Consider the following 25,224-nt stretch of genomic DNA (forward strand, 5'->3'; position numbering starts at 1 on the left):
TGGAAAGTGATCAAATAAATGATACACATAATAATCACTGTGCGTGCTGTTGCTGGACATCATTGTCCCATGATGCAAGGGTCGAGGGAAGGACCGCCCTCAGGGGACACACCCAGGACTTTGTTTCATCACTTTCTTTAACATTGTGAGATAGGACAGTTTTCCCAGGGAATGATTCATGGCCCTTGATGACAAAAATCTGAAACATTTAGGGAACTAATTCCTGAGTGTGGGAACTCGGGTGCAGCTTGATTGCATTTAGGAAAGGAGTGCAGTTCCAACCAACTGGAAAAACACTATGAAAAATACTATATTGTATAAACTTAATGCAAACACCAGGTCGTGCAGGATCTTAGTTTCAAAAAGCCCTTTTTAATTAACAAAAACTGACCGGCACTCACAAGTAGTTATCACACAATCCTTATTTATTCGTCCACAGTCATGAATCCATTCTATCATAAATGCTTAGTGGGTAAATGACATTTCAAATAAAACATTGACAACAATCACTCACAGGTTAAGTCAGAGAGTCAGTTGGAGCTTCTCTCTGGTAAATCCAGCTGTAAACTTCTACACACTCACTAGATGCACAGGAAAAGAAAACCATTCATCGACTGGCACAAAGGCTTCTGGGACGCAGACCGAGAAAAACTGAGAAAAGAAGCCCTTTTCAAAAGTGCATGATACGGCTGTAGTGACGCAATGTCTTCAAAACACAAACTCCCCTTTTCAAGAACAAGAAAATAGACAAATATGTTCGCCCGGAATATTTGGCAACGAATCACTCCTCTTTCCCGGACATGTATAAAAAGTGAATTTTCTTAGAAAGTAAAATGTCCTCCTCGTGTCAGTTACACTGAAAATATATATTAAAGTTACAAAATGGTTTCAAAATGTTGGAAGACACTTTGGAAATGAGTCAGTGTAACATTTCAAGTTCTAAGACACTCAAAAGAGGATTACTGATTGAAAACATGAAAAAGTCCACGTGGGACTTCAAGTATAAAGCAGATTTTTGGATTTGTGTGATTTGAAGACTGTTTTCTGTTTGACACACTGCGAAACGCATCCAGAACATCACACAGCAACAGTAAACACCTACTGAGCAGCAAACATCTAGAAAAGCTCTCTATATAAAAGTATTATTGACTGGTATCACTTATATATCCTAATAAACGATCTCTTCACTAAATCATCATCTATTTATTTGAAAGGTTGATGATGATTCATATTAAACAGTAAATATTTAAAGCACTGAAATGTCCGATATGATATGTGCTCCCTCTTTTAAACCCCTTCACGGGTTAGACTGGGGACATGTGCAGGTTCTTAGTGTTTCCATCTGTAGAAACCACATTCTTCTCCTTCTTCACCTGCATCTTCAGAAATCCTGCACTGAATTAAAGCCTCTGTAGTTGAGACAATTTAAAACTGAAAGCTGGTTCTGCAGCTTTTGCAGGAGTCCTGCTTCTTCCACCCATTCTTTATCATCATTGCATAAACAACAAAAAACTCACAGCTGAAAAGGCAACAGTCAGACTACAGTGCATAATGTGAGGGGTTTCTCCAATAAACAGTTACTTGAAATAATTTGTTAACATTTAAGAAAGTAAAACCATGTTGGTTGAGCTCAAAGTTAAATCAGGGTTCTAGTAATTTTCTTCTACATTGATTTCAGTAAGTAAAACAAACTACTCAACAGAATCTTGGGATTTAATCTCACGTTGTCAACTAGAGCCGGACAAATTTATCTATTAGCCAATAAAGATCGTCTGATATGAGCCTTTTTCAGGACATGTGAAAACTTTTACTTTACAGAATAAATAATTCAGAAGAGATGTACATCTTTGTTGATATTTTGGATTAAAAATTAAGTTTCTAATTTAAGTTCCCATATTTGGTTGTATCTGTGTTTTTATAATCTATCGCCATCTGAAATTTTGTATTTGCTAATATGGGGCTCATCGAATCCGTATCAGTCAGGCTCTATTGACAACACAGTAAACCTGAAACTCAACTTTACTATCCACAACACACCTGCACACAAACACACACACCTGCATGCAAACACACACACACAAATCAACTCTGTTTGCCGTCATGTCTCATGAATATTACATGTTTATACTGTGGTTCCTAACTCAGCATCTCTGACTTTAATCAGTACTGAGACTGTATATTATATTTCAGCATAACTATGATAAAGTATAAGTAGATTCTTCTCTGCTTCTTCTTATCTATAAAGAGTTTCTCTATTGACTTTCGATAAAAGTGTTAAATAAGACTAAATGCTGATATACAAACATAACATTAAAAATACCTTAATAGAGGACTTTAACCATTTCACCCACTTCTGGTATAACATTTCTCACTGTGCACATTAATCCTGTGGTGACAGTATATTTTACTATTCAACACTAGGCTTCACGAGAGGCAAATAAAGGGAAGAAAACATATTTAATCAAACAAGTCGACCTCAGGATGACGCAAACTGCAGCTTTACTTTGTCATAAAGTTGCCACATGACTTCAATCTCACAAACCTGCCACATAAGTTACGTTCTTCAAACTCAAATATGCCACAAACCTTTATTTCTTCAGTGACTTTTAGGGTCTTTAATGCTACATTTAAACCAGCTTTTATAAAAGGCAGTGCAAGCTCACACTCACTAGAACAACATTGTTTTACTCCACAGATTTTTGCCTTCGTTCAGCTTTCTTTTGATCAGAAATCATCACAAGCCGAACACTGAGAGAGACGTTTAAAAAAAAGAAAGGAAGCCAGAACCTTCCCGTGAGGCTGACCCAGGGTGAACGTTTGGAGAGTCTCACAGCTGCTCACGGCGCCTCCTGTGCCGCTCAGAGAAGGTCAGTGCCGTCGTAGACCACCGGCCTGTCCAGACTCAGGTGATACAGCACTTTCTTTGAGATGAACCTGATTCAAGGTAAAAAGACAGAAATGTTTGCTTTACGTTTGATGTTGCTCCTCCTGGTCTAGTTTTTCTTTTGCGAGTGAAAAAGAACTGAATGACAGGACAGGTCGACTCACCTGGAGAAGGAGTTATCAAAGATGAGTGTGTATTCTCCGGGGTTCCTGACTTTCAGTTCCCCCTGGATCGTCTCTTTGTGGGAGTTACAGCGAGTCAGCGGGATCAAAACCTGCACAGAGAAATCGGATTCGACACGTTAAGGACAAATCTGAAAAGGTGAGCGGATGAAAGGAGGATGTGGGGATGGAAGACGACAGATTTATCAAATCTGCCTCCCGCGTTTGAATCCGTGGGAATCCTACATGCATGATGCAGAAAACATTACCTGAAGCTGCCGTCGTTGTTTCACTATATGTCACAGAATTTGACAGGGGGACAGATTACAGTGTAACACCAGCTGTATGCTGAGGCAGACAACTCGTCCATCTCAAGCTGGAGGGCAGATGAATATTAAAGACGCTCAAATCCCTACTTCCACAAATGCAGCATTTATGAATAGTATTATTGACTTAAGTCTGACATTACTGCAATTATCCAAAGTGCTTATTTGCATGTGCTGCAAAATAAGAATCCCTTGGCATCCTGTTTGTGACCATTCACACTCTTTTGGCCTCGTTTCTGGTCTCTACCAACTCCTGCAGGAAACATCTGGCTCCTCAAGTGCTAAACTGCAATCCCTGGAGTTTCAGGACTTCAGATGACCCCTAGCATTGTCATATAGTTTGTATTAACTAGCATGCTCAGTCAATCAGTTTCCTTAAGAAGGTCACCAAGTAACCTGTAATCTGTAACGTTATAGATATGCAAATGATTCGAGAAGGGATTCGTTGCCATCCAGAATTGAACCAGTCTCACCTTGGCCTGCTCCAGCGGCGTCTCGGCGCTCTCCCTGTACACCACACTGAAGGAGATGCTCTTGGGCTCAGAGGTGAAGGTCCAGGACACAGTGGGACCAGGGCTGCTCATGGTGATGGGGATGGTGCTGTAACAGCTGGATTTGATGAAGAGCTCTTGGGAGCTGTCCCCAAACCCGGAGATGTCATCGATCGAGAAGTGGACGGAGAGTCTGAAGCGCAGGGGAAAGAATACCAGGACACAAGAAGAGAAGTTTATAAAGTTGAAGAGCTTTCATTTCACTACTATCTCAACAAATGATGCTGTCACAGCTTCCAGGAAATCCGGTTGATCATATTGCTTGCTTCCAAACAACAATCCAACAATATTTCATTAACTAATATGGAAGCAGAAACAAATAAATTAATCTGTTTATTGTTCCTATCAGGGATTTAAGATTTATTTGTTTATCTCAAATGTACTTGTCAAAGTGATTTATTTAGTCTGTGAGTACATTTGTTATTTTGACAGAATGTTGCTTTGTTTGTCTGTTTATATCATATCTAGTTTTGTGCAAATGACACTGGGGATGTAGTGGGTGTGTGATTAAGGTCTATTGAAGAGCCCTTTTGTGTTTGTTATAGTTAATCTTATGCTATGTTTATTTCTTTATGCCACTGGGGTTGTTTTATTATTATTACAATTATTTATGAATTATATCCTGTTTTATTTTACTACGTTTCTGTCTGAGGATGAGATGTTGTATCTTTAGTGAATTATCCTGAAATGAAATTAGTTTAACTGATGAAAATGCAATGAAACTAGCACAAGTTAGAAAAAAGACTAATGCTAGACAAGAACGGAAAAGGACTGATCTTTCTAAAATCCCAGTGCGCAAAAATGAGCTCAACATCCATACTTTACAGCTGCTACAAGAGACACCAGGATAATTACAAGTCTATATAAGAACAGAGGTCACACAAATGACCCACGTATCATTTAGGGAAGCTTCTCATGCAGCTTGTAGATTAGTTTCATATTTCACTTCCTGTTTCTTTGCTCTTGGCTTTAAGTTTTCCCCAGGAATGGCTATTATTAGGAAACTTCCTCTGAGAGTTTATCTGTAGCTTGTGACTGCATCCATAGCTTAACTCCAAACTGCTGCATTCAGTGTAACTTTCACTGCATGTGATGAACTCACGTGAGTTCTCCAGACTTCAGCAGGCAGATCTCTGCATCCTGCACCGAAGCCCCGAGGTCCTCAGTGTCCTCTGATGTGACGTCTCCTGCACTGGCACTGCTGCTTCTGGAAACAACAGACACGCACTTGACATTTGAAGATGTTTGTGGGGAATTGGTTTCACTTCCACATTAATATATACTCTGATGAGTGTCACAGTAATCCTTAATACATCTACTGTAAGAAAATAAAAACAAATGGGGTAGAAAACCTATTTTAAAAGGTCTGAAAATCTGTTATAAAATAAACATATTTGTAAAGTACACTTGAGCAGGGAATGCCAAAGTGCATGATGTGTGTTAGAGTAGTAAGTCTTTGATATAGACAATATCAAAACCTATAAGCTGAAAATATATTTTTTAATGAGGAGTAACATTAATCAAAATACATTTTTAAAGATACGTTCTGCAGAATTTCTTCTTCACTGCTGCAAATATTTCTGGTTTTGTTGCTAAGAATATTCAAGAATCAGCTGAGACACACTAAGGAGAAGGTGTTGTGTGTAAACTCCATGTGCCCGTTAGTGGCTTCATGCAGGATACTTACAGCTGTGCTGCCCCCTGCTGTCCGTGCTCAGAAGAGCAAGCGGTGGCAAACGACAGGGAGTCACTGACGACGCTCACTTCTTCGTCTGTGATGATGTCAAAAACACCATCATCCTGTTTCTCATTTTCATCCGGTCCTGGAAAACAAACATTATCTTTTTGTTTCATCGCACTCTCACTGTGCCGTGGATCCCATCATCAACACATGTGTGAGTTTTAAATCGAGCGTGCCAATACCTTATTATTTAACAGAGAGGTGTGTGTGTGTGTTTGTTTTTTCTGTGTGTTCTCTCACCTGGCCCAGCAGTCACAGCTCTCCCCGCCTGCAGCAAGCGGCTGAAAGGAGTCCCCGGTGTGCTGTGCATCACTTCCTCCTGTGGGTGGCGCTCCACCACTGCACTGTGCTGGTTGTAACAGTCCGTGCAGCAGCGTTCTCTGGTGCCGCCCTGTTGGGTGCTCACCGTGTTGCTGCAGCAGTAGTAGCAGAAGGGACGCCCACACAGTCTAGAAAAACAGCAGATACAACGTGATGGAGATGAAGGGAGCGAGTAGAAAGGCTCATTATTTTTTTAATGCATTATAGTGTCGAGGATTAATAAGTGTGAACCAACAAGTCTCTCTCTCGCTGTGAGTAGAGTCAGCTCTGATTGTGTAAGACGAATGAAAAAAGAAATTCAGGCAGGAAAACCAGTGAAAACAGGATATAATAAATCTAATGTTTGATTGAGGGGTAGTTCTGGTTAAAATAGTTGCTAATGTGATGTTCTACATGTTATTGTTAAATGTTAAATTTGCTAAACACCTTTGAATCCACAGCTAATCTTCTCGAGCAGTGTGTGATTTCCTTGTTGCTTTCAGACAGCCGGGTAAATAATAAATAGCAATGTGTTGATACTTTATTAAACATTGTTAGATGGGTTTTTCAAATATTTTTCCATTTCTCAGAAAATATTCATGAAGATAAAACAAATCAGATACGTTTGGGGGACTAATATTTATGAGGGTGGCGTAGATCCCCTGATAAAGCGAATGTAGCGACTTTAAATGTGGTTTCACAAGGGGATTGATGGGTAGAGGTATGAGTTCTACGTAATACGAGAACTGTTGAAAGCCATCCCATGTTGACTAATACAGTTGAGGTGCAGGAGACATCACGGTTCCTGAATGTGGAGCTTTGATGGATACCACGGAGTCGCCTGTTGGGGATGTTTGACTTCCCAATAATGGCAGTGTTGATAAGTCAAAATGAGAAGTGAAATACAGAAACAAAATGCCACTAGATGTCTCAGACTCAGTTCCTGTTGTGTATTTTTACGCAAGCGAGGACAAGGAAAAAAATCTTGTTTACGGGGCAACGATGCACAAAACCATACTTATGACATATGGGTAGAATGCGGATAGGAGACAGTCTTTTAGATCAAATACTGAGTGTTGTTTCACATGGTAGAATGTGTATTAAGGTGTCAAAGAAGTGCAGTGTTGAACTTTGTGCGAGTTGGACAAGCGATGTATTTATATACTGAAAGGGCTTTGAATAAACATGTGACCAGAGCTCTGTGGCAGGAGCGGCTGGAAGTCTCCAGTTCCTGATGCTGCGTTCTGAGCGGAGCTTCACAAAACTTTGAATAAACAGATGAACAGCTCTGCAGCAGCAGAGGCTTCAGGGTTTTCCACAGCTCCAAAGCCGGTCATTATTTGCGGAGGCTCTATTACTGCAGGTCACTTTTGCCATTTCAGAATAAAAGCTGCAACCAGCATTACCACAGGCCAAAAAAAAGCTATCAACCGTCATTACACTACTAGTTAAAAAGCCAGTAGCACTGATGGTACTGTAATTGGTTGCCATAATGACATGTGTATGTGTTTATTACACAGAGGAGCATCTGACCTGCAGTTGTACTTGCGCAGCCACCAGCTGAACTGACTGTGACAGCCCAGACAGTGGTTCACATCCCTCTCCGTCTCCTCATCCCGCAGCTTCTGCTCAAACTCCAAGGCGTCGGATTTCTGCCAAAGTGCATCCTTCTCCCTGCAAAGAGCAAAATCCACCACAATTAAACTCTTAATGTAGATTATACAAGCTTGGTTTCTGGTGGAAGCCATTTTAATGGATCAGAGAAATAACAAATCCTAGGCAAAAGTAGATCAGAGAGACTAAATTCGATATTTTAAGTCTGATTATACCTGATGAGTTCTATGAGTCTTTCCTCCAGATTGAGTTTGGTGCGGTAGAGGTCATCGAGTTCAGCAGCTGTCTTCAGATCAAAGCTCTGTTTGTCCTTCGTGACTCTCCGTAGATTTTCACTCATCTCCTGACATGTCCGCTGAGCGGCTTCGAGACCAGACTCAGACCTGCGTGCGTGCGAGAAAAAAAAAAAATGCTGATTTCCTCGAAAAAGGCAAAACTAAATAAAAAAGCAAACCACCCGGGATTGGAAACATTTAATTTCACAGAGCTTTAATTTGGTCCAGAATGTGTGATTATGAATACAGTATCTCACCTTGATAAATTCCCTTTCAGATGGATTATCTCGTCTTCTTTCTGCTGCATGAGATTTTCAGACTCGGCCATCTGGATGTTTTTCTCCTCAATCTGTTGGCAATATCTCTGATTCTCCGCCTGCGATCAGCACAGCAAAGCGAGGCATTATTTCTGCTTCTTTGTGAATTATGCTTGTGACCATAACATTTTGATTACTTCAGTTGCAAAAAAAAAACAATGTTTCATCCGCAGATTAGCATTTTCATCCATCAATCTGAGACACACGCACATGTTTACATAAAGATAAATGTATCTGCACTCTGTTAGAGACTTTCTGTCCCAGTGTTGTCTGCAGCATAGACCACGTTTAACAAGGTTTCATTTCCACGTCCTCAACCACTGAAGATTTGTGCAGTAAAACATCAACTCTGCTTCTGACTTGCTGCCTGTGTTTCATTTGACCACGGAACTAAACTTTGTCAGAAGCAGGTTATCCTCTCACCAATAGCCCTTTGAGTTTGTTCTCCAGATCGACCACCTTCTCCTGCTCCGTCGTCAGATGTAATTTCACTTCCTGTAGCTCTTGCTTGACACTCTGAGTGAGAATATGAATCAAAGATTATTAAGACAGACCATCTCGAAAGCTCATCAGCTCTCATTTGATGACATAGTAGCCCCCGTGGGCAGCGGACAATATTTTTGGGGCTTCTGGAGCAGACAGTGGATGTGCAGACTGTTCTGTTCCCTGTGCACTGCTTAGGTTGTAAGATAAATTGAAAAGCTGAGAACTAAAGCATCTTGGTCAATGTGTCCAATCTCTTTTGTTCTCCACACAGACTTTTTGTTTCCAGAACCAAAATGTATTCCCTCACCCAGAGATGATGCATGTTCACATTTAGAATCTTTTGCAAAAAAAACAACGAATTTCCTGTATACATGGCCAAAAATTCAAAACTCAAAAAGCTGGTTTCTCTCATCCTCCAACTCTCTAACAGGGTAACTTAAAAGCATTTGAATACAATGAAGAATACAACATTCATACAGTGGACACAGTTAACTTGTTTGTATCTGACCTGGAGCCGGCTGTCGTGGCTCATGGTCTGGCTGCTGAGCTGGAAGCGGAGTGCCTGGATCTGCTCCTGGTTCGTGTCCTGCAGAGATTCGGCCTCCTGCTGGGCGTCGCTGAGCTTCTGCAGCTTCTGCTTGGTTGCCAACAGGCCGTCCTCATTATGGAGCTGTTTGAGGAGTTGCTCGTTCTCTTGCCGTAACTCCTCCATGCAGCTCTTTCGCCTCTCAGCTTCCTGAGACGCCTCGTCCTCCAGCTCCTGCAGCCTCGTCGACAGGCCCTCAAAGCGCAGGCGGGCCTCCTCATTGTCAGCGGTGAGCATACAAACATGCACGCCGAGCTCAGCTGTTTCTGTGTTGGCTCTATGCAGCGCCTCCCTGGAATCACTGTTCTCCAAACACAAGGATTCGTAGCGCTTCTTCAGTTTGTTCAGCTCCTCTCTGCAGGCGGTCACTTCTGCAGCCAGACCTGCTCGAGCCTGGGCCTCACCGTCCCGCTCACGGACGAGAGATTCTTCTCGCTCTCTGGATTGGAGAATCTCGTCCACGTGCTTGCGGTTCAGCTCTTCCACCTGGGCCTTGAGTTGCTCTGCTAAAGCACGGAGGTCTTCCCTGGAGGACTCCGTCACCTCCTGGAGGGCCTGAACTTTCACCCTCTCCTCAGTTCCGGCCAGCAGCTGAGCCCTGAGCTCCACCACCTCCTCCCGGAGCCGGTGCACCTCCCTTAGGTTGAGCTCCAGTTGAGCCTCAGCTATCACCAGCCTGAATGAACCCTCTTTGGTTTCCATGGAGGAACTCGGATGCTGATTATCAAGCTTCTGCATCTTCTCATTACTCTCCGCAGCTCCCTTTTCATCGTGCAGCTCTCCGCTCCTGCTCTCCAGTTCCACTGCTCGAGCCTGAAGAAGTCCACATTTAACAGTCTTGTCTCTGAACTTTGCCTCGGTCTCCTCTAGTTTTTCAAGTAACTCCGCTTGGCTTCTTTGCGATACTGTGAGGTTCTTGTCCAACTTTGCAACTTCGGTGGCGAGAGTGTCCAACTCCTGTTGTGTTCTCGCCAACCGCTTCCTCAACAAGGATTGAACCTCGAGAAGGTCTCTGTTCTCCTCCTCAAGCTTCTTCAGCTGAGCGTCTGACACCTCCTTCTGGACTTGTGCATTTTGTACAATCTCTTCCAAATGCAGGTTTTCATCTAGGAGCTTCTTCTCCCGGGCCTCCACACACACATTTGTAGCCTCTACTCTACTTTTTAAGTGCTTCTCCGATGCCCTCAAAGTGGCGAGTTGATCTAACAAGGCGGCCTTGCTTTCTGTTAGCTCTGTGACATTATCCTCACTCTTCTTCACTGTTTGCAGGAGCCTTGTGTTTCTTTCCATGAGGTTGCTGCACTGTGTTCTGAAGTCCTCAACATTCTCGGCTTGATCCCAGGCAGTGACTTCATCATCAGTGAGTCTAGAGCTCAGACTTTCTTTTTCAATGTTTAACTTCTCCACCTGCTCCTCTAAGTGTTTTATTCTCTCTGAACTAACAGCAAGCTCTTTCTCTCTGTTTTTTAGGGCTTTTCTTAAATCCGGCATTAGGCTCTCGAGCTCCTCATTCTGGCCGCCACCCCTGCTACATATCTGCTCTACCTCCACCCTCTCCTCCCACAGCCTTTTCTTCAGGTCCTCTGCTTGCCGCTCCCTGCACTCCAGGGATGCTTGTAGACCCTGAAGCTGGGCTCTCAGGTTCCCCGTCTCCTTCTCTTTCAAACTCAGCGCCCCTTGAATTCGACCGACGACCCCATGGAGCTCCTCCAGCCGTCTCAGCGCCTCCTCCTGTTCGTCATGGGCCCCGGCTTTCACTTCAGCTAGCTTCTCCTCACCGTCTCTCAACTCTTGCTCCCTGAGTTTGAGTTCCTGTGCTAGACGCTCAGAGATTCTGGCCCGGTCTTCAGACTCTCTCTTTGCTACCAGTCTCTCCTCCTCTGCCATCTTAAGTTTATCCAGAAGATCCTGAATTTTCCAGGCGGAGTCACAGTAGCTTGCTGTTTGTTGGCCTTTTTCTTTCAGTGCTTCGTCCAACTTAGAGAGAAGCTCCATATTTCTGTTCTCTGCAGATGTGATTCTGTCTTGAATATCACTTTTTATTGCTTCCCTAAGAGTGTGAAGGTGATTTGTTTTCTCCCCATCACCGGCTTCAGCTGCTGCACAGTGTCCAGACGACTTCTGAGCAGCCAGCTCTCCTTGCAGGTCTTTAACCACACCTTTCAGCTCTGCAGCTTCGTTGCTTAACTCCTGAACCTGCACCAGAAGCTCCTGCTGTCTGAGCTCGGACTGGTCGAGCTCAATGCGCAGATTCTCTGCGATACTGCAAGGAGAGGGTTCCCCCAGTTCCCCCAGTTCCCCAAGGAGACTGTGACTGAAGTCTGGGATTGGAAGAAACTCCTGCGCCTGGTGAGTGGATGGAACAAGAGAACTGTGGTCAGACAGGACGTGAAAATATGTAAATACAATCCCCGCAGCAAAAAATCTGTTAAATAAGCTGTATTTTCAGGATCTTCTGCAGATCACACAGGTTGAAAACATTTTTGTAGCCAGCTAAGAGTCAGGAGTTTTCTCATAAGGTCTGCTTTGGATCATTGTACTGCTTGTAGAAGACCCTTTGCTGTAATGTGGATGTTTTACTTTTCAGCCCAAATTTAGTTTTGCCTTCCCCGGTTCCCTGCATCTGACATTTCTTAATGAAATTTAGGGCAGCTCCTCAGTCGGTTGCTTTGAGGAACCCATGGCTGTTGAGGGAGAATTTATCAGCTCTGCAAATGTCATCAGCTGAACATTCCTAATGACAAATCTTCACCTGCCTTACAAGCCATAATGAGTCAATTATGGTCTAATGAGTTCACAAAGTTCTCCGTGATTCACAAGAAGCCTGCTGCTCAAACACATTTCACAATTCATGAAATAAAAAGGGACACATTACGAATGCAAGGGCAATAGAGGAGATTCATTTCATTGTGTGTTTGCCGCAATGGTCATATTTAATTATTTAAAGTCCAAACCAGTTATTACTCCGACTTTCAGATGCAGCTATATTTCGGTATGTTGTTGGTATGTGCAAGTACCTGTGAGTGTGAATAGCTGCTAACCAAACTGTTGATGCTGGAGCAGCGACTCGGCGGCTTCCACAGGAAAGCTGTTGAGGCTGTGCTCAGTGTTCGCCTTTAACACAATGAAAAAACAAACATCAAGATCATTCAACACCTGTTAAATCAAATGTGTGTTAATTAAAATATATCTTAATAACTTAGTGAACCTGATAACTTAAAACCATTAAAGAAGATCCCTTTCAAACACAGATATTGATCTATCTCATAGAACCTACAGTATTCTGTACAATCTAATGCACTCAAATTGAACTGTTAATAAAAGGTAGGGATGTTCATGCATTATATTCACGGATGTTTTAATACCGCACCCTCCACTATGACCTCAATAAGGAACATATAATTGAATCAACACATGCCTCACAAAGTCAACACAAAATAAACATCATGAGCTTTGTCAAGATTAATGTTAGAGAACAGATGTTATCTTCCCGTATAACCCCACTGCTGTATACTACTCAATATGAATATCAGTCAGACGGAGGTAATGCTCCATTCACGTCACCTCAACCATTTGTAGGTAACTCTTCATGCCGCAGCTTATGTGATTGTAGGCGTCATCGCACTGCATTATACAACAGAATTATATGATAGGCCCTGTGATGTGATTCCATGAAACAACTACTGCAATTACCCTTCAGAAAACTGTGGCCATCGCCTGTGGAGCGACTGAAAATTGATGACAAGGAAGTGAAAAGTTTTGGCAAAGGTGTTGACACGAACAACGGCCATTAATGTTCACACACTGTCGGCACCCACATCCTCTTAGACGCACATTAACACACCCTCAGGTGGGAAAAAAAAGGGCTGTGAAGGTGCAGAATGATCAGATAATTAAGTGTTTCTTCACGTTCCGAAATACCCACAGCGGCGTAATCTTACATTAAATGCACTGAATTGGTGTGTTATTACAAAGTGTACCAATTTAGTTCTTTCTCTGATCAATTTGCTCATAACTTCCGACCCCAGGAGGATCTATAACCTTACAAGTGTCTTTGTCACCACACAGCAAAAAGAATGACTGCATCATAGAGAAATACACCTGTGTTTCCTGTAGAAATAACAAACGGAAGCTGCTCATTGTCAAAGTGCAAACAGTCGTGAGTGCAGGTTATTGTTACCTTGCAAAGGATGGCCAATCCGCATCGAGGTCATAACCTCTGGCCGCCACGTCAAATTGGATCTGGTTGAGCTCATAAAGATGGTTGATTATGTCAGAGGTGAGGTGACACTTAAGGAATGGACTCCGGGCATAATACCAGTCACTGCATTAGAAGAAACAAACAATAAACCATAATAGTATAATGCGTAAGCACACACATGTTTTAATAGAGGCAAAACAATGTGTAGCAAAGAGATTTATACAATTTAGACTTCATGTCATGCAAACATGTTGTTTAGCTAAACAAAGCTAAGCTAACCAAACATTGGCTGTAACTTCATATTTACAAGTACAGACATAAGAGTGTAGATAAGTTTCTCATCGAACCTTCTGCACGACATTAAGTCAAAATCAAAATCGCAAAAATGTCAAATTAATCCATATAAGTTAATTAGATGGTTTCTATAGATTGTGTGTAAATGATTAAACTGTGCAACAAGTGTTGCCTTACCAGACCAAAGCTGACACACAAACAGACACATTATCATGAGTAACTTACAAGCTTGCTGAAATGAATTTGTTTTCAATGGTAAAATGATATCTGGTCAAATATTTGTCAAATAAAGGGCATATTGCAAGAGAGGAAGTGAGAGGTGTGGCAGGTTCTTTAACCCGAAAGGGACAGTCACACTTCTTGAAAAACAATGCCACCAAACCATCTTCCGTGTTGTAAAAAACACAAAGCATCGAGCTAATTTCATGAGCGCCCACGTGTGGTTAAAAAAAACAGAGATGTGTGTGCGTAGATCTGTCTCCTCTGACCTGGTGACTTTCTGGTTTATAAGACACTGCTGCAGCGTGTCGGCAAGACGCTGGTGAACGAGCGAGTAGCGGATGAAGGCCCGTCCTTTCCCCAGCGACGTCTTCAACTGAGGACGCAGAAAAATATACAAATTAGTGTACTTAACCTTTTATAGAGATTTATACTCTACAGGCTCATACAGTGAAAAAGGGGGTTCCCCTACCTGAATATTTCCCGAGGGAATGCAACCACATTTTCAGTTTCATGTCTTTAAATGAGGATGGAATATACATTTCAATAACACTTCATCAGTCCATTTCTTTCTATATCAGTTACCTATTTAGGGTTAGGGTAACTAAAATGTTAACTTCAAATATTCTTCGGACAACGGAAAACCCAAAAGTTTGAGCTTATGTTGACATAAAACAAAAGAAAAGCAGAAAGTCTTCACATTCGAGAGGATGAAAGCTAACTATGATTCGTTTTTGCTTGAAATATTACTCAAATCAAAACAAAATAGTTGTTAATATATCTGAAAAACAACTAATTGATTAATCAAGTAATTGTATCTAAATCTTTTTTGTGCACTTAGATGGAAACTGGACAAAGCACACAGTGCAACAAAACTGGGAAAAGACCAAAGGCACAAGACAAAGACAGATCATACACACAGGCATAAAACATTATATTCAGCGGGCTTGAATACATGATATTAAAACAAGAAATGCAATAAATACATTACATATGTGAGGCTTTAATAGTAATACTTGACAGAGGATGGAATAAAAGAATAAAAGGTTTGTCTTTGCTGTATCGTCCTCAAATTTTGACAATGGTGTGGAGAATCTTGAATTACGGTTGCTGGTTTCCTCCTGGTGTGAATGTTGTACAGCTCCACACAGACATGTGAGCTTTCTTTGTTAAATAACCCTGGAGAAAGTGTATTTTGTTCAAAATCAGTTTAGACGTGAAAGGGTCATCGCAGCGCAGACACTCTCCAGCCCAGACTCTGGAATACGTTGACAGATGGGGGCTTTAGGTAAGACAACAGACTCACAGATCTACCATAAGGACACCAGCTGGAGGCTCCCTTATGTCTGTGACTAACCAACAAGACACAAGAAGAGTAAAAATATTATATTACATTATATTATATTTAGCAGAGCTACACAAACTTGGTGGAAGGATGTGGAATGGATCAGTGAAGTTACCACGATAGTCATTATGGAGCAGATCTGGATCAGGGAGCGGATCCACAAATTAGTTTTCACTTTCTCTCATTTCACTGACTTTCTAAACGTTTTCAACACTTTCCTTTATTTCTCAGAGAATACAATTAGACATATTTTGGGGACTGATAGCAGAGTGTCCTATTTGAGTCTGATCCAAATAGCACATTTAATTGAGGTTTAATAATGGGATTGTTGGTTTTTGGCACAGGGAAGTACTCTACTGAGTGATAATCTAGTATTATATTATATCATAATAATATATTTCAAATAAGAAGTAAATGGCCGTCAACTGTACAGTTCCTGTTGAAGAAAAAACTCTAAATCGACAAAGGAAAGTAGCAACCACCATTTTATGCGAGAAAATACCATTATACATTGTGCAACACAAACCATTTAAGGTGAGTATTTTGCCATATTTTTGGTTGACCCTCACTTTCCACACCAAATATCTAATCAGTGTTTCTCCTGGTAACATTTCTCTGTGTTGATCTGCACTAACAAAAAAAGCCTCAGTTGCACCACATTTTAAATTATGTTATTATGTTATGTTATTAAAACATTCACCAAGAATTTACCCATCATTTAGTGGTCATAAATCTTGGCTCATTCATATTGAGCATAAAAAAAAAAAAAAACACTATATAAGAAACACTGACTTCACTGGTGGTTCTATGTTTGATCCCATTCAATAACACGTCGCTCTTTGAAATCCCTACACAGGTCAACAAGTCTGTTGTCGAGAAGCTAGGCTCCACGTGTTGACTCTCTTCGTCGATGCTGCTGTCAGAACCTTTCGTTTTCTTGCTATTTTTACAGATGTGGAGTCCTTGTGCTCGCCCTCGCTGTCGGCTCGGCTTCTACCTCTCTGACAGGCTGTGAACGACCGGCAGGAGAGACGTTTTTAGCCATTGTTGTGACCATGAAAGCTAAAAACGTTTGGCCCGCCCACTGCAGGAGAGGAATCACATCCCACACGTACACTGCCCTGCTGCCGCTAATCTACGCAACTCAATGGGAAAGAGGGTTCTTATTAAACACTGTACTTGTCAAAGCTACTTTTCTATAGACTGAGCAATCTCTCATGAGGCAAAGCTAATAAAAACAATACATTTGCAAATCATTTTTTAACAGTTTGAATGTTTGTAAACACAGAAACGTAAACACCAGGCCCACAGAATATGAAACAAGCAACAAACTAAAGACAGTACAAACCAGGGCTACGTCAGGTGCAGTTAGTCGAGTGAGAAGCTCACCACTGTGAATCCTCGGGAGAGAAGGTGAGGAGGAAACAGGGCGGGAGTGTGTGAGCCAGTGAATTAGCAGCACAGAGACTTACTGGACCTGACTGGCCAGAGGATTACCCAACATGGCTGCACTGTCACTGCGCAGTTGAGTGTATGTATATGTGTTGGATGCCATGGCTGAACACAACAAGAGTGTGACTGTTTGTGTGTTTGTGTGTGTGTGTGTGTGTGTGTGTGTGTGTGTTGCACAGGAAGATTACCTCAGGGATGGACTTAACAAAACGGATGCCATCATTAGCTCCCTTGATCTTAATCAGGCAGTCGCAGAAGTAATCCCAGTAGTCTTTCCTCTGGCCGAGAAACGTTGTCTTCTCTTTCTGGTCGAACTAAGATCAAAAACTGTATTATTAATGCAAAGTCCTCAATGTGAATCGTGTTATTAGTCAATTATCAGAAAAGAAATCAAACATTGATTGGTTCCAGCCTCTTAAATAAGAGCATTCGAGGAAAACAAAGATTGGATCAAAGATGCAATATGAAGACAATACCATCACTTCTGAAAACTTAAGATGGCCACTTTTCTAGGGATTAAAAGGTCAATCAATACAGTAGGTGGTGGTGGTGTGTGTGTGGGGGGGGGGGGGGGGGGGGGTAACCCTACCTGTAGCAGGTATTCAAGTTTATAGAAGAACTTGTGCAGGTTGGAGCTGTCATCAGTGATGGGTTCACCACACTCCCTGTGTTCTTTACTCAACTCCAACACAGCATCTAAAGAAAACACTCATAATGTTATTAACACACACACACAGACACACTAATACAATCTCATATTGTTGTGTACACACAGAAGGCCCAAACATTGCTTCCAAACATCTTATTTTACTCTCACTAGCAAAATGTTCCTATCAGTGGATAATTGTCACATTATTATTCCTCGTAGGTTTAAGGACTGCTTTTTACTCCCGAGTAAAGGTTGATGTTTTAAATTCTTCTATATGAACAGAGAATGACAAACACTTGGTAAACAGTGTACCATTGCTAATGATGAGAAATATATTGTGATAATTATTGATATTGCTTTCTTGCCCAGCCCTAACTCCCACAAAAAAATCCTTCTTGCAACATTTCTATTATTCATGCAAAACACCTCCTGACAGAGATCTATGGCCGATCCAGATGTTGCAGTGAATAATTATTCCCGGGATTAAAATGCTGTTTTCCTTCTGTCCTGTGTTTTGCCTTGATATCTCCCCTCTTTTTTCTATTTTTAATTGCCGGCCCATGTCGCGTGGCACACATGCAGCAACACCGCGTGCCGTAACACACATATGTTGTTTATGTTCGGGGCTATGTGTGGACGGCTTAATTACCATCCAGATCTCTGATTATCCTCTGCAGTTGATTATCTCCCACCGATGAGGCCATTGTTGGGTGGGTTTGGGGAGGGGGGGGGGGGGGGTGGATGTCAGGGAATCTGCACGTGGGATTAAAACAAGAGACATTTGAATTTAATTTGTGCACGTTTCTGAAATGATCTCATGATGTAAACATTGTCCCTGAAAGGTCAAGAACATTAATTACAAAAAAAGAAGCTGAAACAATGATACCTGACAGCATGTGAGTGTAAAAGTGAAACAGAGCTGCAACAACAGGGAGGTAAACATTTCAAATACTACTGATCTAACTTAAACAAGAGACTAGTGAGCGACACACAAGGGTGATGTGTCCTGTTAGTGTGAAGCTAAGCGTGTGGAGCCTGAGTGTGTAGAGAGGACTGGAGAGACCTCAACCAGGAGCCAGGTTCACAGCAGCGTCCTTATCAGGGCTCAGTGACACAACCCGCTCCTATCTGCACCCACAACCAACCACAGCATCACAGCGGAGACGTTTCCGATCTGGGTCGAATCCCTCCTGACGCGACGTAAACACTGGGATTCATGGAAACCAGGAGGAGCTGCACCTGCTCCCAGCTCCTCCTGCCCCCGCCTCGGCTCTTCACCCCCCCCCCCCCCCCCCCCCCGTGGCTTCTCCCTCCCGGGACGTCGCGGCTCGGACGTCAAGTCGCAATGGAAACACCTGAATGTTGAATAAAGAGTCGATAGAGAAACGTACTTGTTCGCTTGTCAGTGGTTCAGGATCCAGGTTGGAGGCTGAAACCCGCAGAAACTTGCTACCACCAGGGGGCGGGTGCTGTTGGTGATTGACGGGTCTGAAGGACCAATAGGCGCCCGCCTCTGGAGGGATTCTTTCAAGTTTGGTTGAGAGACAAACGACAGATAAACAGGATTTTATAAAGTGATTTTTAAACTGAAATATTATGTTAGAATAATTAAATGTAAGAGGGAAACTTCAAATTGAACATTATCTGAGATAAAGTTGTGAGATTTCAAGAGAAAGTCGTAAATTTAGGAGAATAAAGTCTTAATATTACAAGAAAAAAAGTTGTCAAGTTTTAAAGGAATACATTTGTAATGTTACGAGACAGATGTCATACTATTACTAGACCAAAGTCCTAGTATTACCAAGTAAAGACGTAATATAACAAGGATAAAGTTTTAATATTGCAAAAATAAAACCATACTACTACAAGATGAAGTTGTAACATAAGAACTAACGCATATCTTACAAAACAAAGTTTAAATATTATAAAAATGAAGTCATAATATCACAAGAATAAAGTTTCAATATTACAAAATTATAGTGATTTATTTCAACAATGAATCGGTGCATTTTTATTATATAGATCCGATACTGACATTCACTGTTTCTGTTGAACAGAAAGAAAATCCTGTGAGGCCTCAGCATGTCATCACCGGGTTTAAATAATTCAGATCCTATTTGAGAAGTTAACTGCACTGAACAAATTAAACCACAGGATGGCAACAATTTTAAATATTATACAAATTAAGACATAATATTACAAGAATAAACTTTCAATATTACAAAATTATAGTGATATATTTCAACAATGAAGTTTAAATTGTATAAAAATGAGGTCATGGTTGTAATATTAGGGCAAAAAAGTGGTAAATGTCATAAAATAACAAAAATAAAGATGCAATGTTACAAGAAAAGAGTACATAAAGATCACTGCTTTGTTTTCCTCCCTAGTCCTTCTTATAGTGAGATTGAACTTTTTCATCAATAGTGTTGGAGTCAGCTGACAATCGCATAAAGGAATAAGTAGTAATAGTAATAGTAGTAGTAATTCTGAAAGTCTGACCAGTGTCCATGGTTGATTCACGTGACGATCTGAAAACGAGGTCTGACTCTCTGTTCACCTTTGTGGTCGATACATAAGGAACCAGCCCGAGTTCAACAAGTTCTCACTGGCATTTGCAGAAAGGACGCTGGCGGCTGCACAATTTCGTGGAGGTTCAGTACGTTTCCATATTTCTTAAGGGTTTGTTCACTGGAAGGGTATTCATAATATTTAGATAACAATGTGTATTCATTTTGATAATTTCTAACTCAGAGAGAGGCATGTGTTGTTTTTATTTTTTTATTTTACCCAGGCATTCCAATAATAATAAGAAATCTTATTTTTAACAAATTAACAAAATGCTTTACCTCTGGCCAGTCACAAAATTAATCCTTTGTCATTGCACGATAGAAACAATCATTATGGAAAGTGATCATTATAATCGAAATGTTTAAACTTCTTGAAAACATTGTGATGGATTCCTACATGACAACACAACATAGCAACATATAGGTTATTTATTGGTTACTCCTTTTCATTTTATATTTATTTCTTCTTGCAGGAAAATGGCTGCGGATGAATACTTCATGAGCACAGACCTCACAGACACAACCTATGACCCGAATTATTATTCCGATACCTATGTAGATGAAGTCTGTGACAAAACAAGCACCTTGCTGTTTGGCTCGATCTTCACTCCAGTGTTCCTCTCCACCGTGGTGGTCCTCAGTCTTGTCGGCAACATCCTGGTGATTGTGATCCTTGCCAAGTATGAGAATCTCAAACTGCTCACCAACGCCTTCATCCTGAACCTGGCTGTGTCGGACCTCTTCTTCACCGCCGGCCTGCCCTTCTGGGCCTACTACAGCGTGGACGGATGGCATTTAGGGGAAGCTGCGTGCAAAACAGTGAACTTTGTCTTCTACGTTGGCTTCTACAGCAGCGGTGTCCTCCTCATCCTGATGACCGCTCATCGCTACGTGGCTGTCATGAACCCTCTGTCTGACATCGTGTCAACCTCCGGCTTCTACAGCGTCTTAGCGTCTGTGATCATCTGGGCAGCAAGTATCTTCATTGCCAGTCCGGCCTTCATCTTCACCAAAGTCATGGACGAGAAACACTGTGTCTTCTCAAACTCCTACTGGAGCTTATTTGGAATCTACCAGCAGAATATCCTCTTCCTGCTGAGTGCTGTGGTTTTCACCTTCTGCTATTGTCAGATCATCTGCAGGCTGGTGCGTCCTACTGCCCGGAGGAGAAAGAACAAAACCTTGAAGCTCATTTTCACCCTCATGGTCGTGTTCTTTGTGGGATGGGCACCTTACAACATAGTGATATTTCTAAAGTCATTTACTCTCTGGAAGCAGCCACCCGTTGACTCAAAGGCCTTGGCTGCAGTTTGTGAGGCAGAGACACCCCTGGACTATGCTTTTTACGTCTGCCGGATTTTGGCCTTTTCCCACTGCTGTCTCAACCCTGTGTTTTATGTGTTTGTGGGGGTTAAATTCAAGAATCACCTGAAGGAAATGCTGAAGAGCAAGGCCCACAGCACGAGTCACATCCGCAGTAGACACAGCCGACTTACAATCACATCGGTGACGAGTGGGGAAGAGTTCTCCGTGCATTCGCTGTAGCTCTTGAAGAGATGATTGGACCTTTTCTGTCAGGACTCCCGCTTTGGAACCATCTCCGCCTGGCAAACTCCTCCTCCTCTTACAAACCTATTTTAAAGACACAATCTTATTGATGAGCTTTTCTTTTAATAATGTTTTATTTGGTCATATTTTACTTTTGCAACATGTTTTATTTCTGTATCTGTGCTCTACTGCTGTGTGCTTTTCACATTGCTTTTAAATGGTTCATTATTGCTTGTTTTTCAACTGTGTTCAATCCATGCCTTCAAATTTTTTATTTTTAAGTTCTAAAGCAAATATTTTTCTGAAAAGTTTATTATTATTATTATTCAAAATCATATGACTTAAAATGACTATAACAAGAAAACCAGGCTTGTAATAGGCTCCATTCCATGCATGATGCCAAATAAATTAATTGTGAAAACACAAGCAGGTATGTTTTTTATTGCCTTTATGAATGTGTTGTGAAGAGTGACAGGAAGGACATTTAATCAAATGAAAACGTTGCCACGTCTGAAAGACAAATCAAGAACAATGGATGAAAAATCCCCAAAAAAGACTAATTGACTTGGAAGATTCCATTGATGCAGTTTTCATTCAAGCAGTCAAATGATATATATCAGACACTGATATTCAATGTTTCTGTTGAACAGAAAGAAAAGCCTGTGAGACCTCAGCATGTCATCACCGGGTTTAAATAATTCAGATCCTATTCGAGAAGTTAACTGCACAGAACACATTAAACCACATGATGGCAACAAATGTAAATCAGTTTGGTATTTCAATTTCTAAAAGGCAAACAAACATATTGAAACTATTTGATTATTAATTATTTTGCCGAATATTTATCTCTCGCTTTAACGACGCTTTGATAAAAGCTGAGGTCGACTCAGAGCCTAAAGGAAACTGTCTACAGTAGTGACATCCTAACAATGATGAAGATGAAGGAGAAATCTGTCAAAAAAAATGTATTCCACTTGAAGATGTTTCTACAAAGATGGGCTAATATGACAAAATGAACCTGTTATAAATGCTTTAAACCATCTTATTAAATCACATTTAGGTTTATACATATTTTAGGTGTACCTATATTTTTGTCATCGCAATATTTCTCACAAAGGTAAATAAAAATCCCCCTCGCAAGCCGTTTGTCAAAAATTATTACCTGCACATCAGATGTTATATTTCTGTCCACATCTGTTTATTCTTTGTCTTCATATGTGCAAAGCACCAATTAACCAGGCAGTGTTCCCACATGGCCCACGCAACGGCAAATAAAGCTATTCTGAGTCTTGATAATTTATATCCTTCTCCTCTTCTTTACAAATCAGCCCGGGCCAAGGCGTTAACTGACCTGGTGTGTAAAATAACACACAGAGTATTTATGATTAACATCCAGCCATGTAACGTCTCACACCACATCCAAGCCCCTTTTGTCCGCTTTCCGTTAGAAAATACGTCTGTCACAAATTCCTTCAGTATGCTGTAGTATTTAAAATATTGCAAAAACCACCCCCCCCCCCTTTTTTTCACGACCAAATCTTTCAGATCTTTCATACATAACGTGTTTCTCCAGAGCCCTGTCAATATAGCGGAACACGGTTGAGTAGTGAGGCCCTGATGGTTCCACGGGGGGTCCAGAGAAGAGTGTACAGGGACAGCTCAGTGGGCCACTGTAACAGCACTCATATCTGTCTCTTGGGGTAGATTAAGCTTAATTAACTAAACCATCCAGCACGCTTGGATGAATGGATACATGTCAAGGGCAGAGCAGTCACGGGTGTGCTCACACGTTCTCTGGCAGCCACCGGGAAAAAGGGTTTTATGACGAATATTATCGGTATGTGTGTGTAAGAGTGGCACAAAACAAATATACTGTGGATGTATAGAAAAGTTACATGTACAAGGACCTTTATTTGGTCTTGTTCTGTGTCTTCATGGAGTCGGTAAACACGACCTGCGAGTGACTTATTCACAGAGATTCAAGAATGAAATCTGCATTGTACATAAGCAGTTTATCCCACAACTCTACACATGGGCTCTCCATGAGAAAGCAATTCATTCATCAAAAGTCTACAGATTAGACGGAAAAGAGTCTAGAAAAAGAGAAATTGTCAAACCTTTGTCTCAAATTTGAATCAAATAAATATGCATCCCAACAAAATTTAAGAAGTTTATTGTTATAAATTATTAAAACACAATAGAGGAGAGAAAAGGACAAACCGAAGAATCTCCACCCTGCAGAGCCCGAACAGGAAAGACAATCTCAGGCATCCCATTTCTTATCTCCGAGTCACTACCATCTCTTTTTCTTAGCAAATGATGTTGTTGTTCAAATCCTGTTTTTAGCCACAAGCTAAACAGCTGTTGTTGTTTTCTTATGTAGTCTCTGCTACTAGCCCTCCCTGGCCCTAACATTCACTCGGTGCGCTTCTTTTCTCCAGGGCGACTCACCCTCCTTTTTCACATTGATATCGCTCCTTTGAATCCAGTTATCTATAACGATAATTGCTTGGACCATATGTGAATTTAATTGATGCCTTGCAAACGTGTAAATGCGTGTGTGTCTGTGTGTGTACTTTGTGCACATTGCTAATAAAGTCTTATTTCCTGTTAATCTGGACTGTCAGGGAAATGTGTGCAAATCGATTCAGTGTGTCTGGCTTATCATTACAAACAACTGTTTTAGTGAACAAATATAGATGACTTAATCCTGGTATGACACACACTGGCATGTGTGACATTTCCCTAATGCACCTCATACTGATCAAATTTGTCACGGGAATGACATGTTTTAAAAAGGGATTAGATCCACTGTTTAGCACACACTTACTATTCACATTAATGCATGTGCACATTTCTTTGCTTTAATGCAGGAGTGTGACGTGTCGTGGGATCCATTCCTAAAAAAATGAGAATTTCATCGACTTTAATGATAATCCATCTCTCATGCTGCATCTAATTTTTACATACACAGCTATTCCACATTTCCCCACTAGAGGGGACATGGGTATTGGCATAATGCAGTTTGTTTTATTATTACTGGGCCACATGATTGATTGTAAAGTGATGCACTTTCCATTGAAAGAATTAACACAGACATGTATGTCCCGGTTGTCTTATAAGAGGATACAAAGGACTTCAACTGCATTGAATCCGTTTTAAGCTTTTCTTTTGTTCACTGAAAAACTTGTTTGGGCTGAAATTATGTTTTTCAACACAAATGTTGCACATAGAGCAACGTAAACCTGAGTCTGCCTGTCCCACACCAACACACCTCTATATGTCTGGAACACCCTCCTCTACTTACCTGCTGCTGTCAGAAAGAAAAAACACATCAGATAACAGCCAAGGAGACTCAATCGACAAATCATATAACAGCATATCACAAAATAACATGACATAACACAAAATAGCATAACATAAAACAAATAACATAGCATAAGACAACATGACATAATATAACACAAAATAACATTACATTACGAAAAATAATAACAAAATAACTTAACATAGCATAGTATTATACAAAATAACTTCACATAATACAGCATAACACAAAATAACATAACACAACAAAACACAACATAAAATCGCATCGCATCACATGACATCACATCACATCACATCACATAACAAAAGATAAGATCACACAATATAGAAAAACACAAAACAATATAACACTAAATAACACAACACAAAATAACA

At 41.1% G+C, this 25,224-nt stretch overlaps 2 protein-coding genes across 2 annotated transcripts; one reads left to right on the forward strand and one right to left on the reverse strand.

Annotated features, from left to right (window-relative positions):
• Window positions 1-404: 404 nt before the first annotated feature.
• LOC133968854 (FYVE and coiled-coil domain-containing protein 1-like) lies at window positions 405-18,239 on the reverse strand. Its single transcript, XM_062405076.1, has 17 exons — window positions 18,051-18,239; window positions 17,342-17,448; window positions 16,941-17,066; window positions 14,225-14,331; window positions 13,422-13,565; window positions 12,259-12,355; window positions 9,164-11,587; window positions 8,593-8,685; window positions 8,110-8,228; window positions 7,793-7,960; window positions 7,497-7,637; window positions 5,904-6,112; window positions 5,610-5,745; window positions 5,025-5,129; window positions 3,845-4,055; window positions 3,049-3,158; window positions 405-2,934 (listed from the first exon to the last, which is right to left on the reverse strand). The coding sequence occupies exons 1-17, from the start codon at window positions 18,103-18,105 to the stop codon at window positions 2,859-2,861; spliced, it is 4,428 nt and encodes a 1,475-aa protein (XP_062261060.1). The 5' UTR covers window positions 18,106-18,239; the 3' UTR covers window positions 405-2,858.
• A 2,209-nt stretch (window positions 18,240-20,448) lies between these two features.
• Window positions 20,449-22,183, forward strand: LOC133968858 (chemokine XC receptor 1-like). The gene has a single exon (XM_062405091.1). The coding sequence runs from the start codon at window positions 20,449-20,451 to the stop codon at window positions 21,514-21,516; it is 1,068 nt and encodes a 355-aa protein (XP_062261075.1). The 3' UTR covers window positions 21,517-22,183.
• Window positions 22,184-25,224: the final 3,041 nt, after the last annotated feature.

The sequence above is a fragment of the Platichthys flesus genome, chromosome 14 (genome assembly GCF_949316205.1).
Source record: "Platichthys flesus chromosome 14, fPlaFle2.1, whole genome shotgun sequence".
In the NCBI taxonomy this organism is placed as follows: Eukaryota; Metazoa; Chordata; class Actinopteri; order Pleuronectiformes; family Pleuronectidae; genus Platichthys; species Platichthys flesus.